The sequence below is a fragment of the Sinocyclocheilus grahami genome, unplaced genomic scaffold (genome assembly GCF_001515645.1).
Source record: "Sinocyclocheilus grahami isolate Dianchi unplaced genomic scaffold, SAMN03320097.WGS_v1.1 scaffold457.1, whole genome shotgun sequence".
NCBI lineage: Eukaryota > Metazoa > Chordata > Actinopteri > Cypriniformes > Cyprinidae > Sinocyclocheilus > Sinocyclocheilus grahami.
The window spans coordinates 146,347-168,900 of record NW_015505636.1 but is presented as its reverse complement, the minus strand read 5'-3'; the positions used below and the strand labels follow the sequence as shown (position 1 = coordinate 168,900).

At 37.8% G+C, this 22,554-nt stretch overlaps 1 protein-coding gene across 1 annotated transcript in view; it reads left to right on the top strand.

The window, feature by feature from the left end:
• Positions 1–21,808, top strand: part of usp54b (ubiquitin specific peptidase 54b) — a 141,738-nt gene extending 119,930 nt beyond the window's left edge. Inside the window, exons 15-20 of the mRNA XM_016234699.1 lie at positions 13,562–13,730; positions 16,943–17,844; positions 18,411–18,532; positions 18,857–18,997; positions 20,922–21,090; positions 21,343–21,808. Coding sequence (XP_016090185.1) covers positions 13,562–13,730; positions 16,943–17,844; positions 18,411–18,532; positions 18,857–18,997; positions 20,922–21,090; positions 21,343–21,455 — 1,616 coding nt within the window. The 3' untranslated portion in view covers positions 21,456–21,808. The remainder of the gene's footprint in view (positions 1–13,561; positions 13,731–16,942; positions 17,845–18,410; positions 18,533–18,856; positions 18,998–20,921; positions 21,091–21,342) is intronic.
• Positions 21,809–22,554: the final 746 nt, after the last annotated feature.

The following is a 22,554-nucleotide window of genomic DNA, read 5'->3' as shown; positions in this document are numbered from 1 at the left end:
TCCCCAATTTTGCCATTTATTATGTTGTGTTCTTAATAATTTAATTAATAATTACTTAATAATATAACTTTTTTAAAATATTGATTTATCTTTCTTGTAGATATGAAAAAAATATATATAAAATGTAATGTAAATAAAAATATTATGTATGTTTGTTTGATGATGCATGAATAATAGTATTTTAGTATATTACTGTGCATGCAATTGTGGTTACTCATTTTAATAATTTATTCACTCACTGACTCACTGACTTTTTGCTATTGCATCACTGGAAATTATTAGAAAATTATGTCAGCATGCACTGGCATAACAGTGCATGGTCATAAAAATAGCTTGTATGGCTGCTTTTTACTTGCAGTTCGTGTAAGAACATTTTCACATCAGTTTCTGCTTTTAAAAGGATAGTTAACCCAAAAATAAAAAAATTATGATCATGTATTCACCCTCACTTCAGTCCTAACCGGTATTACTTTCTTTCTTCTGCTGAACACACAAGAAGATATTTTCAAGAATGTTTTAACTGCTTTGGTCTATACAATAAAAGTAAAAATATCTTGTTTTGTTCCACAGAAGAAAGAGATAAAATCATTCAGGTTTAAAACCATAAGAAAGCGAGAAAATGATGACAGAGTGCTCATTTTTTGGGTGAACTATCCCTTTAATAAATCTCAATTTTTCATCATTTTTGACTTTGGATCAAATCTGATCTTATGTGCATTTTATAAATGAGGCCCCTGATTCTTTTCGTGCCTTACTTTTGTGCTCCCCGTCTCTTCCCCTCTCCCCATCCTCCCCCTCTCTTCTCCTCTTTTTCTCTCTTTTGACTGAATGCACTTGTGTTTTTCCTCGACCTTGTGCATATCAATGTATGTGTTGTGTGTGTACCTAGCTGGGAGACTCCGGGGTTACGTCATATCACAACTCCATGTACTCACCTAGTTGCCTTCAGTTTCCATTGTCTCATTCAGACCTCCATCTGCTCCAACCCAGCTATCTTCATCTTCTTCCATCATTTTCACCCCCGTCTCAGAAGCCTGGGCCTTCCAGAGAGGCCCCAGGTAAAGCTCACTCTTGTTTTCCACATACATAACCACCTCATCCATTCAAAGGGCCATTTCCCTCTTGTTCCGCATTCATGTTTCTGCCATTGCATTGCAATTGAGTCCAGGTGCCAGTGGCCCCCCCACTAAACAGTCTGCATTCGCTTCATTTTCGTTTCCTGCTGTTGAAGGAGCTCCTCTTTCGTTGTTGCTTTTTTTCTTTGATTGGTCTGGTTCCTGTCCTTCACACTCCATCCTACCCCACTGCAGGACGTCTCCAGAGGTTCTCCGAGTTTCTGGCTGTGTTTGACCGGCGTCAAGCTCTCTCCAGTGGGAAGCACTACGGTCCAGCAGTGAGGTGTATTGGAAGACATCCTCTCTGAAGTTCTCACCCAACCAATTGGCTTTGGACCAGGTCCTCCAGCCCTGGAACATTTCCACAGATGTGTTTGTTCCCTTCTGCACACCTCATCCCATTCTCTTCACAGTTTCCTGGAGAACTGAAAGGAGCACGTTCAGAGACCTGATGCCATCCTCAATCACCCTGCACTCTGTATTGTTCCTGGGATGATGCCCGTCTGTTACCCTGCTATAGTCGGTAAATCTTTCCATGCAGAAGCCCCTGAAGCTCGATCCACAGCATGACGGAAAGAGACACCAAAACCAACTTTTTTTTTATTTATGAGCACTGGGATGGCGTGATTCTTTGGGGCTGAGGTGTGTGTGTATGACTAACCTATAGTCAGACTTTCAGCATGCAATGATAGGAGCGTGGGGTCCAGATTTGGACTCCCGCAGTGAGCCATCCAACCCAGAGCACTTAACTTAATTAACCCCAACATTCAATTAATTGCAGAGGAGAAGCATACGGTACCTCCTTGCTGCACTAGACGGTAAATGTGTGTTTGTGTGTATGCGTGTGTGCATGTGTTGGGTGGTAAAAGTGGAGGGGCTTATTGTAACCCTGCCCTCATTTATACTACAGGTCAAAAGTTTGGAATGATTAAGATTTTTTTATATATATTTTTAATAAGATGTCTCAAGTGATCAAAAATACAGTAAAAACAGTAAAATTGTGAATATTATTACAATTTAAAGCATTGTTTTTCATTTGAATATATTTCAAAAGAAATATTTAGCAGCTTGACAGTTTTTAACATTGATTATAATTGTATCAATAAATGTTTCTTGAGCACCAAATCAGCATATTAGAACGATTTCTGAAGGATCATGTGACACTGAAGACTGGAGTAATGGAATAAATTACACTTTAAAATATATCTAAATATAAAAGTTATTTTAAATTGTAATAATATTTCATAGTGTTTTTATAATCTTTTTAATCAAATAAATGCAGCATTAGTGAGCTTACGAGATATTAAAAACATTTTAATTATTCCAAACTTTTGACCGATAGGGTAATAAAAACCATTCTTTACCCTTTCTCCTCGCCTGTTCCACAGATACAAGTTCTCAGCAAACCAACGTCACAGAATCGTCATCGCTTTGCTGAACATTTTTTCCCAAGCAACTCTCCTGCGAACGTTTTTTGGTAGCAGGATGGGTTAATGTCATGTACATGTACATGTAGATGCTAAGTACTTCAACCTGTACTAAGTGAATCAAGATGTTTTGTACGGTGTCATCTCTCAGCTCTGGTGCTTTTTGTCGAAGCAGGCATGTAAATCTGTGGAATGAGACCGTCTCTTCTAACCTTTTTCCTCCCTATTTCTCTGATACGGGCATTCCCTGTAGCACACAGCTGTTTTGTGTCTCGTATTACAGGCAAAGACTGTGTACATGTTTGACTGAACATACACTAACAAATGAATTTATTGTTAATAAAAAAACTACAACATCTTAAGGAATATACAGAGGAATGGAGAAACTACGCAATGACGTTATGGAATGTTAATCAATTCTAGTGGTAATAATTATTATCTGCATTAAGACAAGTATAGTACACTTCAGAAGTGTAAAGCTGGAGAAAAACTGCTATTTTAATTCCATTGACAGTTCTCCCATTTATACAGGGAGATATGCCAAGTTAAGCTTCCTTTTTATTGTTTATTTTACTTGATTCGATTTTTTTTTTAACTTGCAGTGACACTGAAACCACAGCTATGAGTCTGGCACATGATGGATCTTCAGGCCTGTAATGATTGAGGGGTTTCATTCCATTCGATTTTTTGTAGAATCTATATTATTTCTAGATTTTACTTTAATCAACACAGCTGAAGAATGTTCGGCCCTGATAGCATAGATAGCCTGCAATTTGGACAGTATTATGTATATGGGGCCTTGAGCAAGGAATGCTTTCATACTGTTATTCAAATAAACGTAATAGGATTTGTGAGATATATTAACGATACTCCAATACTGATCAACAGATGATTCATATCACAATATAATATGATTAATGCAGTATTTCACTTTTCATTCTAATCATATTGTGCTGTGATATGTATTATTTTTTTCATTAAAAGCCTTTGAGTGCTGAAATTAAAATGATTATAAAAGAAATAACGTACAGAGATCTAGATCTTATTTAACTCTGTCTTAACCAAAGATTGGCTCTAACACAAAGATATGTTTTTTTGTCATTTATTCATATTTCCTTTCATTTAAAGTATTTTTGAGAATGTAGCAAAGGTGGTGTATGAGTATGCTATGCAAAATGCTCTCTCCTGAACTACCAGCAACGAGTCAGACTGGGACAAAATCAAATACTTTTTTTTTTTTTCCTATATACTGAGGAAGAAAATGATTTCCTGATGAATTGTCGAATCTTTACTTATTAATGTCTGTACAGTTAACAGCCTTTGAATGCACGTTGTAGCCGGTGGGAGGAGGATTTCTCAAAGATGAAATGGCATTTCAAAGTTTTCCATTGGGGACTCATTTGTAAATGCTTGAGGTTGAGTGAACTTGTATTTTTGCAATAAAGTTATTACCAATGCACTCCAGCAGGGGCGCTGCACAAACGCCTAAACTCTGTGTCTGAGTGTTTTTTTTTTTCCATAGAAAGCATACGAGTTTTTGTCTTATGATGCAAAGTCAGTATAAAATGGTATTTTAATGCATACCATTATCAAAATCCTCACACTGACAGTGATTAATAAACTTCGGGCTAATTTTATAACATATAATCTGCATCATGCCAGCTGTATATACAGTATAAATTCTACTGAAGAAGGAAAGTACAGAAGAGCCTTGTCGTGGGTTGAGAGGGTATATCAGCACTTCGATGTGGCTTGGGCTGTTCATCGCAGCTCTCAATGGCAGATTCCTCCTAATCAACTTATGATGATCTTCAAGGAAAGCTCCCGCTTAATTAAAATAGGCATAGACTAAAATGTCCAAAAATCATTTTTTCATGCTTATGTTTCTGTAGTGTATTGAAACGGATATACAACATTATACAAAACAAGACAAACTGTGAAACTCATCACACTCATCATACAGTAAACAAATAATCAAAAAGACTGGACATTATTACATCATATTGCACACTATGAATTGCCCTTCAGTTTTTTTACACTGTAGAAACAAGATGCACCCATAACAACTCACAATTACAAAGAAAATGTCAAAGTAACACATTCAATTGAACATGAAATTTTAAAATAGAAAAACTACCAGTGAAAACATTTTCTAGTATAATGTACCTCCAATAAGGTTTCAAAAATCTCATATTCAAAAATGTCTTTCTACAATTTTTAAAATAAATTCTTTTTTACAGATTATCCCATTTATAACAGTGGTTCTCAGTCTTTTTGACTGGAAGGGCCCGCTTTGTCCGACACAAAATGAGCACTGAAAATATGTATTCTGCATTTATGGCAAAAGTGCATGTTTTCAAACTTTTTAATAACAGAAATTGATATACTAAATTGTGGTTATGGTCCCCCAGACCCCTGGTTGAGAACCACTGATTTAGAAGGACTTCAAAGACTTACTGATTTCATCTTTCATGTTTTAAAGGATTAGGTTGTAGAAGACGTTTAAAATAGATCATTTTTGGGGTGATTGCCTCTGCACCAGAATGAAAGTGTCCTCACAGAACCTGAAGTATTCTTGGAACTGCACTATAACAACAGATGACAGGTGATGACCACAACTTCTGTTTGTTTAGACAGTTTCCTCCACAAGGTGTCAGTATAGATGCTCTTTAAATATAGGCCTATATTTTATGTTTTATTATGTTCTTAGAAATTTAGTCAAGTGAAGGACACACCTGCAGTGAGTTTGTAGTTCTTGTCTTTGTGTTAAAATTGTGACAATCTATTTATGCAGAAGAAAAGATGATACACGAAGACCTGTTCCAAGGTGTTCCTGGAATGCTTTCTTTTGACAAGAATTGCTCAATGGTTTTCACCCCTGAAAAGAATGGTAAATTGCACATTTCTCTTTAGTTCAACTGACAGTGATAGAAAATGAAATATTTGCAGATCCTCAAATGAACTGTGTTTCACACACTGCAGCATTTCTGGAAAACAAAGCTTTTCATTATTGTGTATGCGTTGCTGTTTTGAGATGCCCTTTCCAATGTTGCCAGAGGGAAATAGATGAACCCAAATGTACTTATGTTATTTAGTTTTTCAGCAAAGAGGCATTCCTGATTACTGGAAAGAAGAAAACAGAAATATGAAAGTCTATCCATTTATTCTGAGTATTAAAAACAATTACAGTCGAAGAGAGCAGTGGTTCAAAGAATATCCTTTATTCAGATAAGGATCCAGACTAAACAAGACCCAAACTTCAGCAAGGTCAAGACATAAACCCTGAAATGACCTGGCCGAATGAGAACATTTATGCCAATAAGACACAATAAACAACACAAAATTTACCTTATTGTTAATCATTATCACTTGTGACCAATATACCAAGACTAAAGGTTTTAATTTTAAACGACTCCTAAGTTATATGTAAGTTGAGAGCAAATGAGTTTTCTCAAAGAGCAGTTCGTTCATTGCTTTTGTGACTACACATGCACATCATCCTTTCTTTCATAAACAGAATTCTTCAGGAGGTGGCTTGGAGTCAATAACACGGACAAAAAGGCAGATGAGTGAAGAAAAATCATTAATCGTTTCGCGTAATTTGTGTTTGGCTGGTGTTATCACGATTTCTCAATATGGAATATGATGAAAATAAAAAAAAAACATTTTGGAGAATTTGGCTATAAAATGTCACATTTTAATTTAATTCTGCTCAAATGAACGAAATGACTTGAATAAAGATTTGTTCATTTTGCTGAACGAAATCCAAGTCAGGCTAATAGCCTAATCTTCCCATCAAAGCAATATGTGATGCAAGGTTGTTCGTTTATATAGGCCTAATTAACAAAATATGAATTAGACCTGGTGTTTGAATTCTTTCAGATCACCTTGCAGGCAAAACATTACTGGTGAATGAAAACATATAGGCTATGTACCTAACAGCAGGGCTCTGAACCGGTTCAAGGAACGAAAACGAAAACCGGAAACGAGCGACATTTTGACAGGAACAGAACCAGAAACCGAAACAAAATCAAATTTTATAGTTCCGAACAGAATCGAACATTTGAAAGGGCCATTAAGCGGTTAATAACGTTATTTTATCGTTCCATTTAATATTTGAAATTTGCTGTCAACCAATCAGGAATTCAGATAGCATGCTTGAAATGCCCGCTCAGCTGTGAACTCACCATAGATAGGTAAGTTGCAATGGCAATGCATTAGTGTTTATCCGAGGATATAGTGTAAGATGGATTCAGCAGATCATGCACACCTGCAGCGCGTGTGAATGGAGAAAACAGAATAAAACTATAGGCTTTCATAAAAAGGAATAGCACATTGGCCTACACGAAATGTTTGCTGTCAACCAATCAGGAATTCAGATAGCATGCTTGAAATGCCCGTTCAGCTGTGAACTCACCATAGATAGGTAAGTCGCAATGGCAATGCATTAGTGTTTATCCGAGGATATAGTGTAAGATGGATTCAGCAGATCATGCACACCTGCAGCGCATGTGAATGGAGAAAACAGAATAAAACTATAGGCTTTCATAAAAAGGAATAGCACATTGGCCTACACGAAATGTATTTCACTTAAAGGCACAATATGTAATTTTCGCCACTGGAGGGCACGTATTCAAAATAAACAAATAGACAAAGGCATAGCTTGTGGAATCATGGGAGTTGTGGTCTTCATTCCCACAGCCGATGCAATCCAACAGGACTCAAAATCATGATCATGGATGAGCTAATGATTTATTAACGTAGTAGAATGAAGCAGGTTGAGGTTGAAAGTCCTCGAAGCGAAACTCGCTGAACGAGCGTGACACACGGCTCGAAAGCAGTGGAGCTTTTATTATGCCACAGTCGACCGCTTCCGCTCCTTCCGGTAGTGCAAATTCAGGGGGGGGGGGGCAGTGCTGTTTTATCATACTAGATACATTTGAAAGTTCTGTTATAATTATACTCTGTGTGGTCGTCACCGGTCTATTAAAACGCACGACATATTAAAGCATCTTTGGTGTTTCCATGTTTTCTACAAAACAAAACCGGAAATCGAGGGGTTATGACGTCATTAGCAGGCGACACAACGGTCCGTGTCTCTAGTTAAAATTGCTTATTTCTCTGGATTTAAATATTCTTCGAAACATTTGGGATAATGTAAGTACACAAGTCAGCAAAATATATAAAACTGTTCTATTGGTTTTTGGATATTTTAATATAAAAATCTTACATATTGTGCCTTTAAATCATTGACAGATTAACAAAACGAAAGAAAGAAAAATGTGCCGTTTCCTTTTATTGTGACGCGATCCAAAGTTCACGGAAAGGAAAACGAGACAGCAGAAAATAGTTTTATTTAGGCTATTTAGCAAAAGTTTTACACAGTTTTGAATGATGCTTTGCTTCTATCTGTATAACCAAACAGCGTTGATATGACCATATCGTGCCGGCGCCTCACGCGCACACAGGCACAACATATTTTGCGACATTGCAGCTGTTCATTATCAAAATAAAATACAGTTAAAGAAACATCAAAAGTTGCACTGCTCCGTTGTACAATCCGTTGCGCAATCTGTGACCACCGCCTCACTGTGCTGATATATCCGATGTGAAGTAGCTACAAAGCCTAAACATAATAAATAATATTTTAGCATCCAGATACGTCGCGAATATGGAAACATTTGGATTCGTACCAATCGAGGCAGGCATCAGTTTCACCTTAAATTAATTTGCTTTTGGATTGATTTTTACAGCCTAAACGCATAGCCTTGACATTAGCCTAGAGGATTTGTTGTGGCGAGAAGGAAACTAATATCTGTGTTTATCATAGATAGCCTATATATATATATATATATGGTGTTTTGAATGTTTGTAAACGTTTTGCATTACCGGCATTTTAGCACATTATTTCTGAATTAAAAAATGCAACGTGAGCCTACGCGACTTGTTTTTTTCCTCTCAAAACGCAATTTTATACAAGTAGCATTTTTTTTTTACATTGCAGCAAACAATTTTAAATATCTTAAAAAATACTTTAATGTCTTTAAAGCGTTAACAGATTTAAATTAAATTTTGTTGGTTTTGTCCAGTTTTCACCGACCAGCTAAACCAACTTAACACCAGGTTGGCTATGCAGGGAGACCAGCTAGATCAATTTAAGGCCATCTGGGAGACCAGCAAACCACTTTAGGCTGGTTTCCAGGGATGCCCACTACATCAGTAACATATTGGATATTGATTGATATTAGACATTTTTCATTGATTTTTTTATGGCTGGCTAAGCTTTTTAAGCTGGTCTGATTTGATGCTTCTAGGGGGCTTTACATACTTTTCACCTGACCTGGCCGACCAACCAGCTAAACCAAATTAACACCAGCTTGGCCATGCTGGAAGATCAGCTAGACCAATTTAAGATCAACAAACCAGTTTAAGACCAGCTAAGACCAGCAGATGACTTCAGGTTTGTTTTTAAGGATGCACAATTGTTATTATTATCGGTACCATATTGGTTATTGGTTGATATTAGAGATTTTTGAATAGCTTTTTTTCTGATGGCTTTCTATGCTGTTTAGGCTGGTCTGATTTTAAGGGATAGTTTACCCAAAAATGAAAATTACCCCATGAATTACTCTCAAGCCATCCTAGGTGTATATGACTTTATTCTTTCAGACGAATACAATCAGAGTTATATAAAAAAAATGTCCTGGCTCTTTCAAGCTTTATAATGGGGGGAAAGGGGGGAATGGGGGGTCCTACATCATCCGCTGGAATGCCACTTTCTCATAAACGCGAGTATGAGAGCTAGCGGAAGCTAGAGATTGCGGTTTATAAAGTTTTAAATATGGATATTTTTCTTACACAAACGCTTCGCTTCGCTTCAGAAGGCTTTTATTAACCCCCCTGGAGCTGTGTGGACTACTTTTTATAATGGATGGATGTACTTTTTGGGCTTCAAAACCTTGAACCCCATTCACTGCCATTATAAAGCTTGGAAGAGCCAGGATAATAAACAATTTTAACCTAACACTGATTGTATTTGTCTGAAAGAAGAAAGTCATATACACCTAGGACGGCTTGAGGGTGAGTAAATAAATAATTTTTGGGTGAATTATCCCTTTAATGCTTCTGGGGTGGTAGTTTACATACTTTTGACCTGATCAGGCCGACCGATCAGCTAAACCAACTTAAAACCAACTTGGCCATATACTGGGAGACCAGCAAACCAGTTTAAACCAGCAAAGGCCAGCAAACCTATTTGGGCTAGTTCAAACCTTTTTTTTCCAGCAGGGATAGTTTGGAAGTAAAAGTTTACTCTTTCCTGTCTTCTCAACTCTAATGAAATGTCTCATGATCTTTAAAAAATAAAAATAATTTAAATATCATTGTAACACCATGAATTATAATATAACTCTTGTAGATGGGAGCCATAGCATCAAAAACACACCTGTACACTCGAATCTTACATTTTTTTATTTTGAATCAGAGTTTCCCTAGTCTGCGTGCATGGTGTGTGTACAAACATGTCTAATTGTGTTTGAGTTGTGTTGGTGGCAGTCGTTAGACTGTATGCGCTTGTGTGTCAGTGGACGCCTCCATTCCCGGTAAGCCATGCAAAAGCTGTGAGTGGCGTGTTCCCGGGAACACGCGGGGACTCCTGTGAGCAGTGTTTGTGCGTGTATGAGCTTGTTCTCAGAGGCCTGGCCTTGGTGTGTTAATTGCAGGGAAGGGGGGCAGTTTTGAGCACTGCCTGGCGGAGGCTGACTCTCTCTTAGAGCAGTCGCTGTGCCTGGAGCAAGCAGGGGATACAGCTACAGCCCTGGCGCTCTCCCACCACGCTGTGTGTAAGTAATTCTAACCTGCCTCTGCTTGCTACGCCCAACTCCTACACTGTCCGCTTGGGTAACCGTCACTTACCCAATATATGCCCTTTCTAGGTCCGTTTGGTAAGAAAGCATCTCCCAAAAACATTAATGTCCTCGCAATGTGACACAAACCCACCTGTAATACCCCAGCACTGCCTTCCCTTCCTGCAGCACCCTGTGTGTGTGTGTCTTTGCTTCTGTTTGTCTATCTGTGTGCTTGTTCTCCTCGTTTATGTGCGTGGCATATTACTTGTCATGATCCTGTCTTTGTTTTTTCTAGGGATGCACAATATATCAGTACTACATTGGTTTTTGGTTGATATTAGAAATTTATTTATTAATTTTTTTTAAATAGAAATTGGATATTTATTTGTTCATGCTATTTTCCTTTATTTTTATATTTAGATTACCTTTGTCATTTAAAAATACTGTTAATTGTAATCTTACAAATCTTAACAAATCTCAAAATGAATATCTATTTTTCATACTGCACATTATAATGTTTTGATGCCTAAATTAACTTAGTATTTAAAGCTTTAGTTTAGCTTCTAGTGTTTTATTTTTAAATGATTTAGACAGAATAGTATGAAATTTATTTTTTTAAGTTATTGATAACATGAAAATAATATTGAGCTTAATTTTGATTTATTTTGAATTGTTTAATTCTTACCTTTTTATTTTTTATTAATTTTTAATTAAATAAAGATTTATTTATTAATTTTTTACTGTTTATATTTTTTTATTTTAATTTAATATTCAGTGCATCCCTGTTTCTGTTCTCTTGGTGCTGTGATCAGAGTCATCGTTTGCACAGATTTTCACAATCTGATTGGATGACTGGGCATGTGGCTCTGCCTGTTGTTTGCTAATACTGCTGATAGTGGCGTGCTATTGAAAAGCGCTCAGCTTTGGCTATTTGAGAGCCCTGATCTTTGCCAGAAAGAGGCTGCAACAATTTTAATCCTTTTTTTTATTTGAACATTTTATTCTGTGTGTGAGCCCTCCATTAGGAACACCATTTGAATGGTCCTCACCAGCAGCCACACGCAAAGTTAAATCCATTCTAGATTCACCGTCATAACATTCCCGACCTCTATAAATCCCTTTTGGTGGAAGGATTGGATTGTGATTGTGCTTAGCCGTCATGTGTGGACACTGCCACACAATCCTGCCTAAATCTCTCAGCACTCCCCAAATTAAAACAAAAAAGGTGGCTATATATCTTGCACTTCCCTGGAACAACAGCTTTTTTGTCCGAAGCGCTGGCATACTTGCTTGAATGATTAATGAGCAGAAAACAATTTCAGCTATACAAAACTCTCCACAAAGCTATTTATACCATTCACAAACCACTATCCAGGTCGGCAAACCCTCCATCTCTGTCTCGCTTTGCTCACGGTATGCGTGTATATGTGTGTGCATGTCTGTATATGTGAGGCGCAGCACTAATATATGTAAAGGGAAGACAGCTTTTGTAAATATTTCCACTCTTCAGATCCCCACAGACCTTTCACTGTCTCGTCGAGACAGATTCAATTTGGCCCAAACAGGCCTCTAAGTTCCAGTGGCAGCCTATAAGGTCATGCCTTCACTATATAAAAGAATAGCTCCCCGTTCCTCTGGCCAAATGAAAGCAACGCCTGCCACAACCCTGCAATCCATCATTGGTTTTGTGTGTGTCTACGTTTGTGTGTCTGTCCTGGCTGTCGCTCCTGCTTCCTGTGTCTTCAGTCTGTGGTGTGCCGTCCTAAAACGTCGTCCTTTTGCATCTCTCCAGAATGTTGTCAGCTTTTTTAAAAACCCATTGAAAGCGATGCACGTCATCTTCAGTTAAAGCTAGCTCAGGCGCAGCTGGTGTTGACAGCAGTAAAGGTTCTGAAAATAGCATTTTTTAGGCAGAATTAGTGCTAAACTAGACTTAAATGAAACGGTTCAAGGGAACCATGGCAACATGCGGTTTTCCATGTAACAGCCCCAGACGGGAGAGCAACCAAATCAGCTGTTTCCTAATGCAAACTCATTTTGGTATGCAATTAACAGTCAATCAGTGTGATGGATCTCAACATGTTGTTTTGTACACACTGCGAACAAGGGCTTAAAAGCTCAATCACAGTCGTTGGTTTCTCTCTTGTCGTTCAGCAGAGCAGCCCAGTGCTTCTCCATATTATGATCTTTCTGAACTCTGTTTATGTCACTCGTTGTGAATGGGTTTGTTCAGTAAGCAAAATACTGCACAACAGCAGGCGATGTGTTTTTAAAAAGGCAACGTGAAAATTATGGAACTCAGGGGTGTCATGCACCTATTTGTTTGAGCAATTCTGGATCCATAGTTTAATGTTCTTTTTTTCTGTATGGTTTTGACATTGTGATAACTCCTTTATTTACCTCAGAAAATCATTATTGTTGTTGTTTTTGCTGTAAATATAATTTTAAAAATCTAAAATAATGTAAATATAAAAAATACTATAAAATGACATAATATATAAAAACAAAATATTATTTTGTTAATAATAATATTATTAACAATATGTTATTTAATATTATTATTAACATTAACATTAATATTATTTGTTATGTTTTGTTAACATAAAAACATTTTAAAGAAAAAAGTAAGACCACAAATAATAATTTAATCATTTTAGTAAATAAATAGATAAGTAAAATAAGACAAATAAATGTTTTGGAGCAACATGATGACTCAATTTTCTGTGGAAGGTGCAAGTCAGTTGGATTGGACAAATGTAGACGTGAAATGTTTAGACAGATCATTTCTGGCACTTTTTTTTTTGCCTACCTGATTTTAATTATAAAAGTGTTGATTTTTTGTGTTATTTAAAAAAAAATGGGCATGACACTTCTGATGCAAGCTACTGTTATTGACCCATTACATGCAGTCAACTATGTGACAACTTTGATTAACTAGTGTGCAAAGCTTCGCCTATTGAATGGCCTAGAGCTCACTCTGGGGTGAAAGGTGGGATATATTCCACCATCACCCTCTCTTCTTTCTTTCAACTTCACTACTTTGTCGTTTCTATAACAAAAAAATGGACCGCATCCCGGCCCCTCATAACCTCAGCTCTTCCTTTTTCTTTTCTGCATTTTCTTTTCTTCTGCTCTTCTTTCCTTCCCTTTTTGTTGTTCTTTTGCGTTATAGCTAAACTAAGATTTTCCATGCATGAGGGCAGTGCTAACACTCATAGCAGGACTATGGCTGCTGACGCCAAGCTGCAAAAATGCATGAGGAGAGCGCGGGGCCTACAGCAGCGCATGCAGCAACAGCAAGAGCAGCAGCAGGAACCCAGCCGCCCACAGGGGCCCACCAGGTACCTGTACTGTCACCCTGTGTGTCCAGCTTAACCGCTTGTTCAGATGTATACCCTCTCAGACCCCTGGGTCTTTTAGGGTTGTGTGGTATAACGATGTAGAATCAGTACCGTGGTACCAAAAGTTTGGAAACAGTACAATAGCAGCATACAAATGTAATTTGTGAAACATGAAAGCAGAGTTGATGCATAACCTTGCATTGATAAAAACGCATTGATGCATGATCTGAGAATCAAAATGAAATGTATTGATTATGAAATGTATAAATCAATTAAAATAATGTATTGTTAGTTTAATAATACCCATTGTGTTATAGAGACCATCTCAAATTTACACAAGACTGAGGAAAAAATGGAGGGAGTTTGGGTTTGTTTGAGCCATTTGAACAAAATATGTTAACTGTTATTTTGCTCAGTTATGATATATTACCTTTATGCACCATAATATTTTGATTTAATAAGATTTATCGATTTATATTATTATAGATTTATTATGAAAACATTAATATATGTTTTATATGTTAATTAGTTGTTAATTCCATGACACTGCTTGATTTAAAAATAGAACTTGCCTAACAGATTTCATGCTTATTTCAGTTATTAGTACATTTTTAATTTTACATGACATGCAAATCTGTCACACTACCTAAGTACTGAAGCACCAAGGCTGATATTGTACCAAAGTCAAAAATTTGAACTTAAAGCCAACCCTTGTGTCTATTCTTTTTTTAAAAAGTTATAAAAAAATTAGTTATGCTGGATTTTTGTGAAGTTGTAATGAGAAAAAGCTGTTTTCTTTCTGTCTTTCTGTTATATTTCTGTGATTGTGCTTAAAATATATTTTTAACTTTCAGACATTATCTAACTGATCGGTTTGTCAGAATGCAAGTTGACATTTTACTCTCACAAAGAGCTATGGTTGCTTTGGGTTTTGTTGTGTGTTTTCCAGAGCTTTTAGAGGTTAATTTCCAATTTAAAATCACACATATAGAAAGGACGGGTGTTATAGATTCCATATTAGACCAAGTATTAGAAGCCGGGGTGCAGTCGGCTGAGTTATTGGCAAACCCAAGCTATCGAATGGCTGCCCACCGATATTACATACACATGGCATGCCACTTTGCTAATAAAGTAGCCTTTCAGAACAATGCAACGGTCACTGCGGCAGTGTGCCCCATGGAATGCGTTGTTTTATTTTTTTTTTTTGTTTTCTGCTTTCTCTTTCCCCTCCATCGATTAAAGGCGTTGATGTGATGTATGGCCTGACCTGGCCAAAGCCCCTTGGGTAATTACCCAATGTAGTGCTTGAGGAAGTATTTACAGTAAATGAGCACTCTAGCACATTAATCAGAGATGTTTACCTCTGTACCAAACTTCCCCCTCTTCAGTTGCCTCTATACCCACTCTAGAACATTCAGCAGCCGCTAGGAACCACCTATCACCTAGTACTGCTTTTCTAAACAGTACTGCTTTTCTAAACCACTACTTTCCAACCAGGACAGGTACTTACTGTAAGCAGGTTCCTGGGGGCACTGTGAAAGATTTCAAGTTTGCTTTTTTAAACCTATAAAATGTTTTAAAATATATATTTTATTATTTTATTATTTCTGCAACAGTGCACTTTACTTTTTCAGTGCCATCAAATGTCTCAGATAATCAAACCAACCTTAAATAACAGCTTTATATTGTTTTAATATAAGATTTTATAGTTTCTCCAATCACTTCAGTTTAATTTGTAGCTATTTAAAAGTTTTTTTAAAACCACAATATTCATTGTTTTTAGGTTAAATGTGAGTCATTTTAATAATGGCCAATTTAAAAATCTAAATGATTATGCACAATGATTAGTTAAGAACACATTTCTGGTTTAATGACAATGAAGGGGTGCTTAACTTTCCTTATTGACAGAACCATGTATGTCCCTAAGAACAATAAAAATGGAATATCACCAATCTAAAAGATAAAAGTGTTGTCCAGACTGCTAAAGCATGCTTAAGCTTGTCATACCCAGTTAAAACCCATAAATGTCCTATACTAATATATATTGAAAATTCATTCTTAGACAGCAGGAATGTTAACAGTATCAGATTTAGGGTTCCCTACACATATGTGCACTTAAATCAACTGCACAATGCAATAAAAACACTGAGGATTGTGTGTTTGCATGCATCATTCAGAGGCTTTTTACTGGCATTAGATAAAGATTTATCTGAAAATGTCTATCACAAGGGTCATCAGTGGGTTGCTGAGGGCCAGTAGAGATGAAGGATTGATAGTATTCTGATGGATACTCCGCTCTGCTTTATTAGAGATGTATGCAGATAGTGAGCAGGTTTCCCTTCTGGAGCAAAGCCAATTCTCATTCCCGTGCACTCCACTTCTGGGGAGCTTTTGGGCATATTTATGGCTGCTGTAACTGGTTTATATGGCGACTATGAAAATGATGTCAAGGTTGCATAGTGCGTCAGCTGTGGAAAGCAAGTGTGGACTGTGTGTATGTGTGTGTATGTATGTGTGTGTGCATTGTATGAGAAGTGGCTCATAAATACTGGTGTGAAGGACACAGGTCTCCTTGAATTTGGTCCTTGGCAGCGTTGTAAACTTTTTCAGTTAGAAAATGTGTTAGAATGGGTTTCTTGCAGCAAAACCATTTTTTCAAGTATGCTTGGACATTGAAATAAATGAATATTTTGAAATTAATGAGTATTGTTTTACAAATAAAACTCCAGTTGATTTGATCAAAGACCCATTAGAACTCAAGGTTTCTTGCTTATTTTATGTTTAGTCTGCCTTAATGAATGAGTACATGCTGCATATTTGTGGCAGTATAAAATATATCTGAAATGTATATGTGCATTTTATGTGTGACTTTCTATAAAAATGTAAAACATTTCAGCACATGCATAGTACACATTTATATGCACAAGGAAATAATAGCATCAAGGGGTACAAAGTTATGTCATTCAACATAGGTTTTCGTTAAGTTTTTTAATTTGAAGTTTTTCAGGGTTTGTTTCAGTTAAATAATTTAATTCCATTTTCCAAATAACTCATGTAATTATGTCATCAAATAAATTAATTTTGCCATAATTAAATTAGTTACAGTCATTGAGTGATAATGTTTAATGGGACTGTACTAATTTCAGATAACCATGTTCATTTTTCAGGGAGTGTTTAACCAAAATCCTCTCTTGCTTTTCTTGCCTCTTCAGTGAACAGCTTGGCCCGGTCCAAGTATTGTTGACAGACAATCAGGAAGAGGTCTTTGAGACCAATCAGGGTTCTGTGCTTGGCCCACCCTCTCCTCAACACATGAAATCACCCTCTTGTACAAACTCCCCATCTCAGCCCTCTAGCCGCCCATCGCTTAATCCCCGGCCTGCCTCTTCTCAGCCTCAGCCCCAAGAGCGTGATGAACGCAGCAATTGGTCAACCCAGAATGAGGACGAATGGGGTGGCATCAGATTATCAGATGTTCTCCAAGCATCAGGCATTCGGATCATGCCCATACGCAAGCATCTTGCCATATCTCTACCCTCTTTGCCCCTTGACATCTGGGGTGTATTGGGAGAGGACGAAGAGGTCTCCAGCTGTCAGCACCCTCAATCTCCAAATCCTCCTTTGTGGCAGGGCACTGCAGATAGTGCGGACAGGATACTCCAATCCAGCAATCCCAGTCCACCACCCGACCCTGTTGAGGAGAAGGGGCCAGTACCCCGGCGAGCCCCCATATGGCAGACCCTGTGTGCAACTTCCCAGCCCTGCACCAAATTGACCCCTCCTGTTACTGCCCGTCATTGGTCCTCTTGGAGCTTAGACCGTCCAGATGCGGTTGTCAACCCCTACAACACACCTCCTGAACAGAACCAGCGGACAGGACCTGCCCTCTCTCAACACACACCTGGAAGACACCTTGCTAATCACAGTCCCATGAGCACCAGGAAGAAGAACATTGCTAAGTACTCAAAATTCCAGAGCATGGAGTTGGAACCCACAGAGGCCGAGGACCAGGAACTCTCTGAATTGGACTCACTTTTCCAGGCCAGTCTGCAGGCTGGCCCGGGTCCTGGCCAAGCTCTGCGTGGTACCAGCTCACCTGCTCTTGCGAGACCAGGTAAAGTAACATCTTAAATTGTCTCACACTAAGTGTGTTTACATGCACTTTAAAAGTTCTGTCTTGGCTGGACTACAGGTGCGGTCACATTTACCATTGTTTGGCCACTTTTCACAGGCAAAATCCAGTCATTTCAATTGGAATCCATGCAATGAGGAATTTTGCATGAAGGCAAAAGATTTCCCCACCCAGATTTCGCAATGGTTTCAAGATGGTCATGTGAATCCCCTGGCATCAAGATGCACAATAGAGGCTGCAGTCTTTAGCGTTCTTGTTAGCGTCTGCTACTATACTGGTTGGCACTGGTTCGAATCCCGGTTAGAGCAGTGCAAGTAATTAGACTACAGTTAGCCTTGAAGTTGTATGCTTGCACCGAAATATGCATATATTCATTATGTAAACTTGGATAGACAGATGAACACTGTAACTCTACTACTCAATAACGTGTCTATAAATATAAATATTTAAAAATGTTTCTGTTTATTATGCCTAATACGTTAATGTTAACAAACTGAACCATATGTTGCAAAAATGTCATTATTGTCAAACCTGATTTTCTCGGACAGTACCTCCGGCTGCACGAAAGCTGCTCACTGGAGTCGGACGCTCTCGGACCCCCACAGCTGAGCTTGAGAGAACTGCTTATGGACCACCAGGTTGTTGCAGCCCTACTGGATACATGAACATGGTAAGATATGTGGTGCTGCACTCCTGTCTCTAGGTCTGATTACAAAGCTCTCACCATTAAGCTCTCATCAATGTTATCCACCATTAATCTAAATAATCTTGGTTTTATTTACTTAGTTTGTTTGTTTATTATTTGTTGGTTCTTTAATGAGGGATGGCTGTCTCTTCATTTTATTTATTTTTTTGTTATGTCTAGTTTCTCTCCACCTCAGAGCCTGTTTTTCATACAGAGCACAATCTGTTAGCACATGTTGATTTTGTTTGGGTGTTGTCTGGTTTCTTTCTGTCTTTGTTTTTTGCTGCAGTAACTCTTTGTTCTCTGTAGCCCCCGTCAGTGGCCCATCAAGAGCCTCAGTCAGGAGAGGAAGACCAGTATGATGCGGATCACCTGCGCCGTATTGCTCGCAGCCTGAGTGGAACGGTCATTGGCCGTCGCCAGAACCGTCTTGCCGTCTCCCGAAGCTTCGTAAGTATCCCACACATGAATAAGACTAAAATGAATTCTGACCATCTTATTTAATCTGAGGGGCTAGCTAATGGCTAAAATATGATTGAAATAGTGCTACTAGTGACTGCTGGCATTCAAGAGTCTGCTAGAGGGGCCAAAGAATGGGGGAGGAATCAGATATCTGTCCTAGAAACCTGATAAGAGCACTGTCACCTATTCAGGAGAGTGCTAACACACAGCTACTGCCACTTTAGCCTGATCTGTGTGTGCTGCCTGTCCTTTGTCAATCACTGCTGAGCTTTAGGTCATTTGATGTACACTCTGCATTTACATCTACAGTTATTTTTATAGCAGATGCTGTCTTTCAAAGCTATTTGGTGTATATAGTGTGTTTTGGCATTCATACATTTCTAATATATAATGTATGCCAGAAATATATGAATGCATAGCTGTATTGTCACATGACATCCACGTGCACCATTGCACAAGGACACTCAAATACACATGCACAACTTCTCATTGTCTTACTGAGTCATACTGCTATCCTGTGTCCATATGCTGTAACTTCACTACATTCGAAAAAAGGCCTGGTGTCTCATTTATAAAGACATGCATAAAGTCATCTTACCAAATGCATTCGTATACATTTTAAAAATGTTCGCAATTCCTTCTTGCTTTATTAAATTATTTTGTACATAAGTGAGTGCATATGAAATAGGTAATGCATCAAATTCGGTTGCTAGATTCTAGTTTCTGGCCATACTGTATATATACATATTTAATTCATTATCCTGTCAGTGATCCATTTTTATCAATTTTTCATTCATCTCATTTACATGCACATTATTTTTCAGACCATGTTCTCATTAATCCTTTACTCTGAAAAGTGGTTTACCCGCTCCAGCTATTTGAGAGTTTAAAAATAAATAGGACATTCTTTTCCACTATTCACCAGTCCCCACTTTTGCCATTTATTAAGAATTTAATCTAATAATTCCTCAAGTTCAAGTCCTCAACATTAGCAGACAGTAGGTTGAAGTATGAATTGAAAAATGTTGGCCACTTTTTTTTTAAGAAATATAAAATAGTTTTGTTTTTAAATATTGATTTATGCTTATATGGCATATATATATATATGGTAATGAAAAATAGATAAAAAATATGCTTGTTTGATAATGATGCATAAATAATATTATAGTATGCATGAATAATAGTATAGTGTTTTAGTATATTATTTTGCGTGTAATTGTGGTTACTCATTTCATTCATTCAATTATTCACTCACTGACTCACTGACTTATTGCTCTTGCATCACTTGAAATGATTAGAAAATCATGTCAGCGTGCACTGGCATACCAGTTCATGATTACAAAAATAGCTTATATGGCTGCATTTTAATTGTCTTTCGTGTATGAACATTTTCACATTAGTTTTTATAGGGATAGTTCACCCAAAAATGAAAATTATGATCATGTACTCACACTCACTTCAGTCCTAACCTGTATGACTTCCTTTCTTCTGTTGAATACACAAGAAGATATTTTCAAGAATGTTTCAACTGCTTTGGTCTATACAACGAAAGTCATTGGGGTCCAAAACTTAAGAAAAAAAGGCTAAGAATTTTTTTTAAATATCTTGTTTTGTTCCACAAGAAAGTAATTCAGGTTTGAAACCATAAGAGAGCAAGTAAATTGTGACAGAGTGCTCATTTTTGGGTGAACCATCACTTTAAATAAATCTCAATTTGTTCCTCATTTTTGACTTGGGATCAAATCTGATTTTATGTGCATTTTATAAATAAGGCCCCTGATTCTTTTCATGCCTTACTTTTGTGCTCCCCATCTCTTCCCTTTTCCCCATCCTACCTCTCTTTTCTCCTCTTTTTTTCTCTTTCCTCTGCCTTGTTCATATCAATGTATGTGTGTGTTGTGTGTGTACCTAGCTGGGGGACTCCGGGATTACGCCATATCACAGCTCCATGTACTCACCTAGTTGCCTTCAGTTTCCATTGTCTCATTCAGACCTCCATCTGCTCCAACCCAGCTATCTTCATCTTCTTCCATCATTTTCACCCCCGTCTCAGAAGCCTGGGCCTTCCAGAGAGGCCCCAGGTAAAGCTCACTCTTGTTTTCCACATACATAACCACCTCATCCATTCAAAGGGCCATTTCCCTCTTGTTCCGCATTCATGTTTCTGCCATTGCATTGCAATTGAGTCCAGGTGCCAGTGGCCCCCCCACTAAACAGTCTGCATTCGCTTCATTTTCGTTTCCTGCTGTTGAAGGAGCTCCTCTTTCGTTGTTGCTTTTTTTCTTTGATTGGTCTGGTTCCTGTCCTTCACACTCCATCCTACCCCACTGCAGGACGTCTCCAGAGGTTCTCCGAGTTTCTGGCTGTGTTTGACCGGCGTCAAGCTCTCTCCAGTGGGAAGCACTACGGTCCAGCAGTGAGGTGTATTGGAAGACATCCTCTCTGAAGTTCTCACCCAACCAATTGGCTTTGGACCAGGTCCTCCAGCCCTGGAACATTTCCACAGATGTGTTTGTTCCCTTCTGCACACCTCATCCCATTCTCTTCACAGTTTCCTGGAGAACTGAAAGGAGCACGTTCAGAGACCTGATGCCATCCTCAATCACCCTGCACTCTGTATTGTTCCTGGGATGATGCCCGTCTGTTACCCTGCTATAGTCGGTAAATCTTTCCATGCAGAAGCCCCTGAAGCTCGATCCACAGCATGACGGAAAGAGACACCAAAACCAACTTTTTTTTTATTTATGAGCACTGGGATGGCGTGATTCTTTGGGGCTGAGGTGTGTGTGTATGACTAACCTATAGTTAGACTTTCAGCATGCAATGATAGGAGCGTGGGGTCCAGATTTGGACTCCCGCAGTGAGCCATCCAACCCAGAGCACTTAACTTAATTAACCCCAACATTCAATTAATTGCAGAGGAGAAGCATACGGTACCTCCTTGCTGCACTAGACGGTAAATGTGTGTTTGTGTGTATGCGTGTGTGCATGTGTTGGGTGGTAAAAGTGGAGGGGCTTATTGTAACCCTGCCCTCATTTATACTACAGGTCAAAAGTTTGGAATGATTAAGATTTTTTTATATATATTTTTAATAAGATGTCTCAAGTGATCAAAAATACAGTAAAAACAGTAAAATTGTGAATATTATTACAATTTAAAGCATTGTTTTTCATTTGAATATATTTCAAAAGAAATATTTAGCAGCTTGACAGTTTTTAACATTGATTATAATTGTATCAATAAATGTTTCTTGAGCACCAAATCAGCATATTAGAACGATTTCTGAAGGATCATGTGACACTGAAGACTGGAGTAATGGAATAAATTACACTTTAAAATATATCTAAATATAAAAGTTATTTTAAATTGTAATAATATTTCATAGTGTTTTTATAATCTTTTTTATCAAATAAATGCAGCATTAGTGAGCTTACGAGATATTAAAAACATTTTAATTATTCCAAACTTTTGACCGATAGGGTAATAAAAACCATTCTTTACCCTTTCTCCTCGCCTGTTCCACAGATACAAGTTCTCAGCAAAC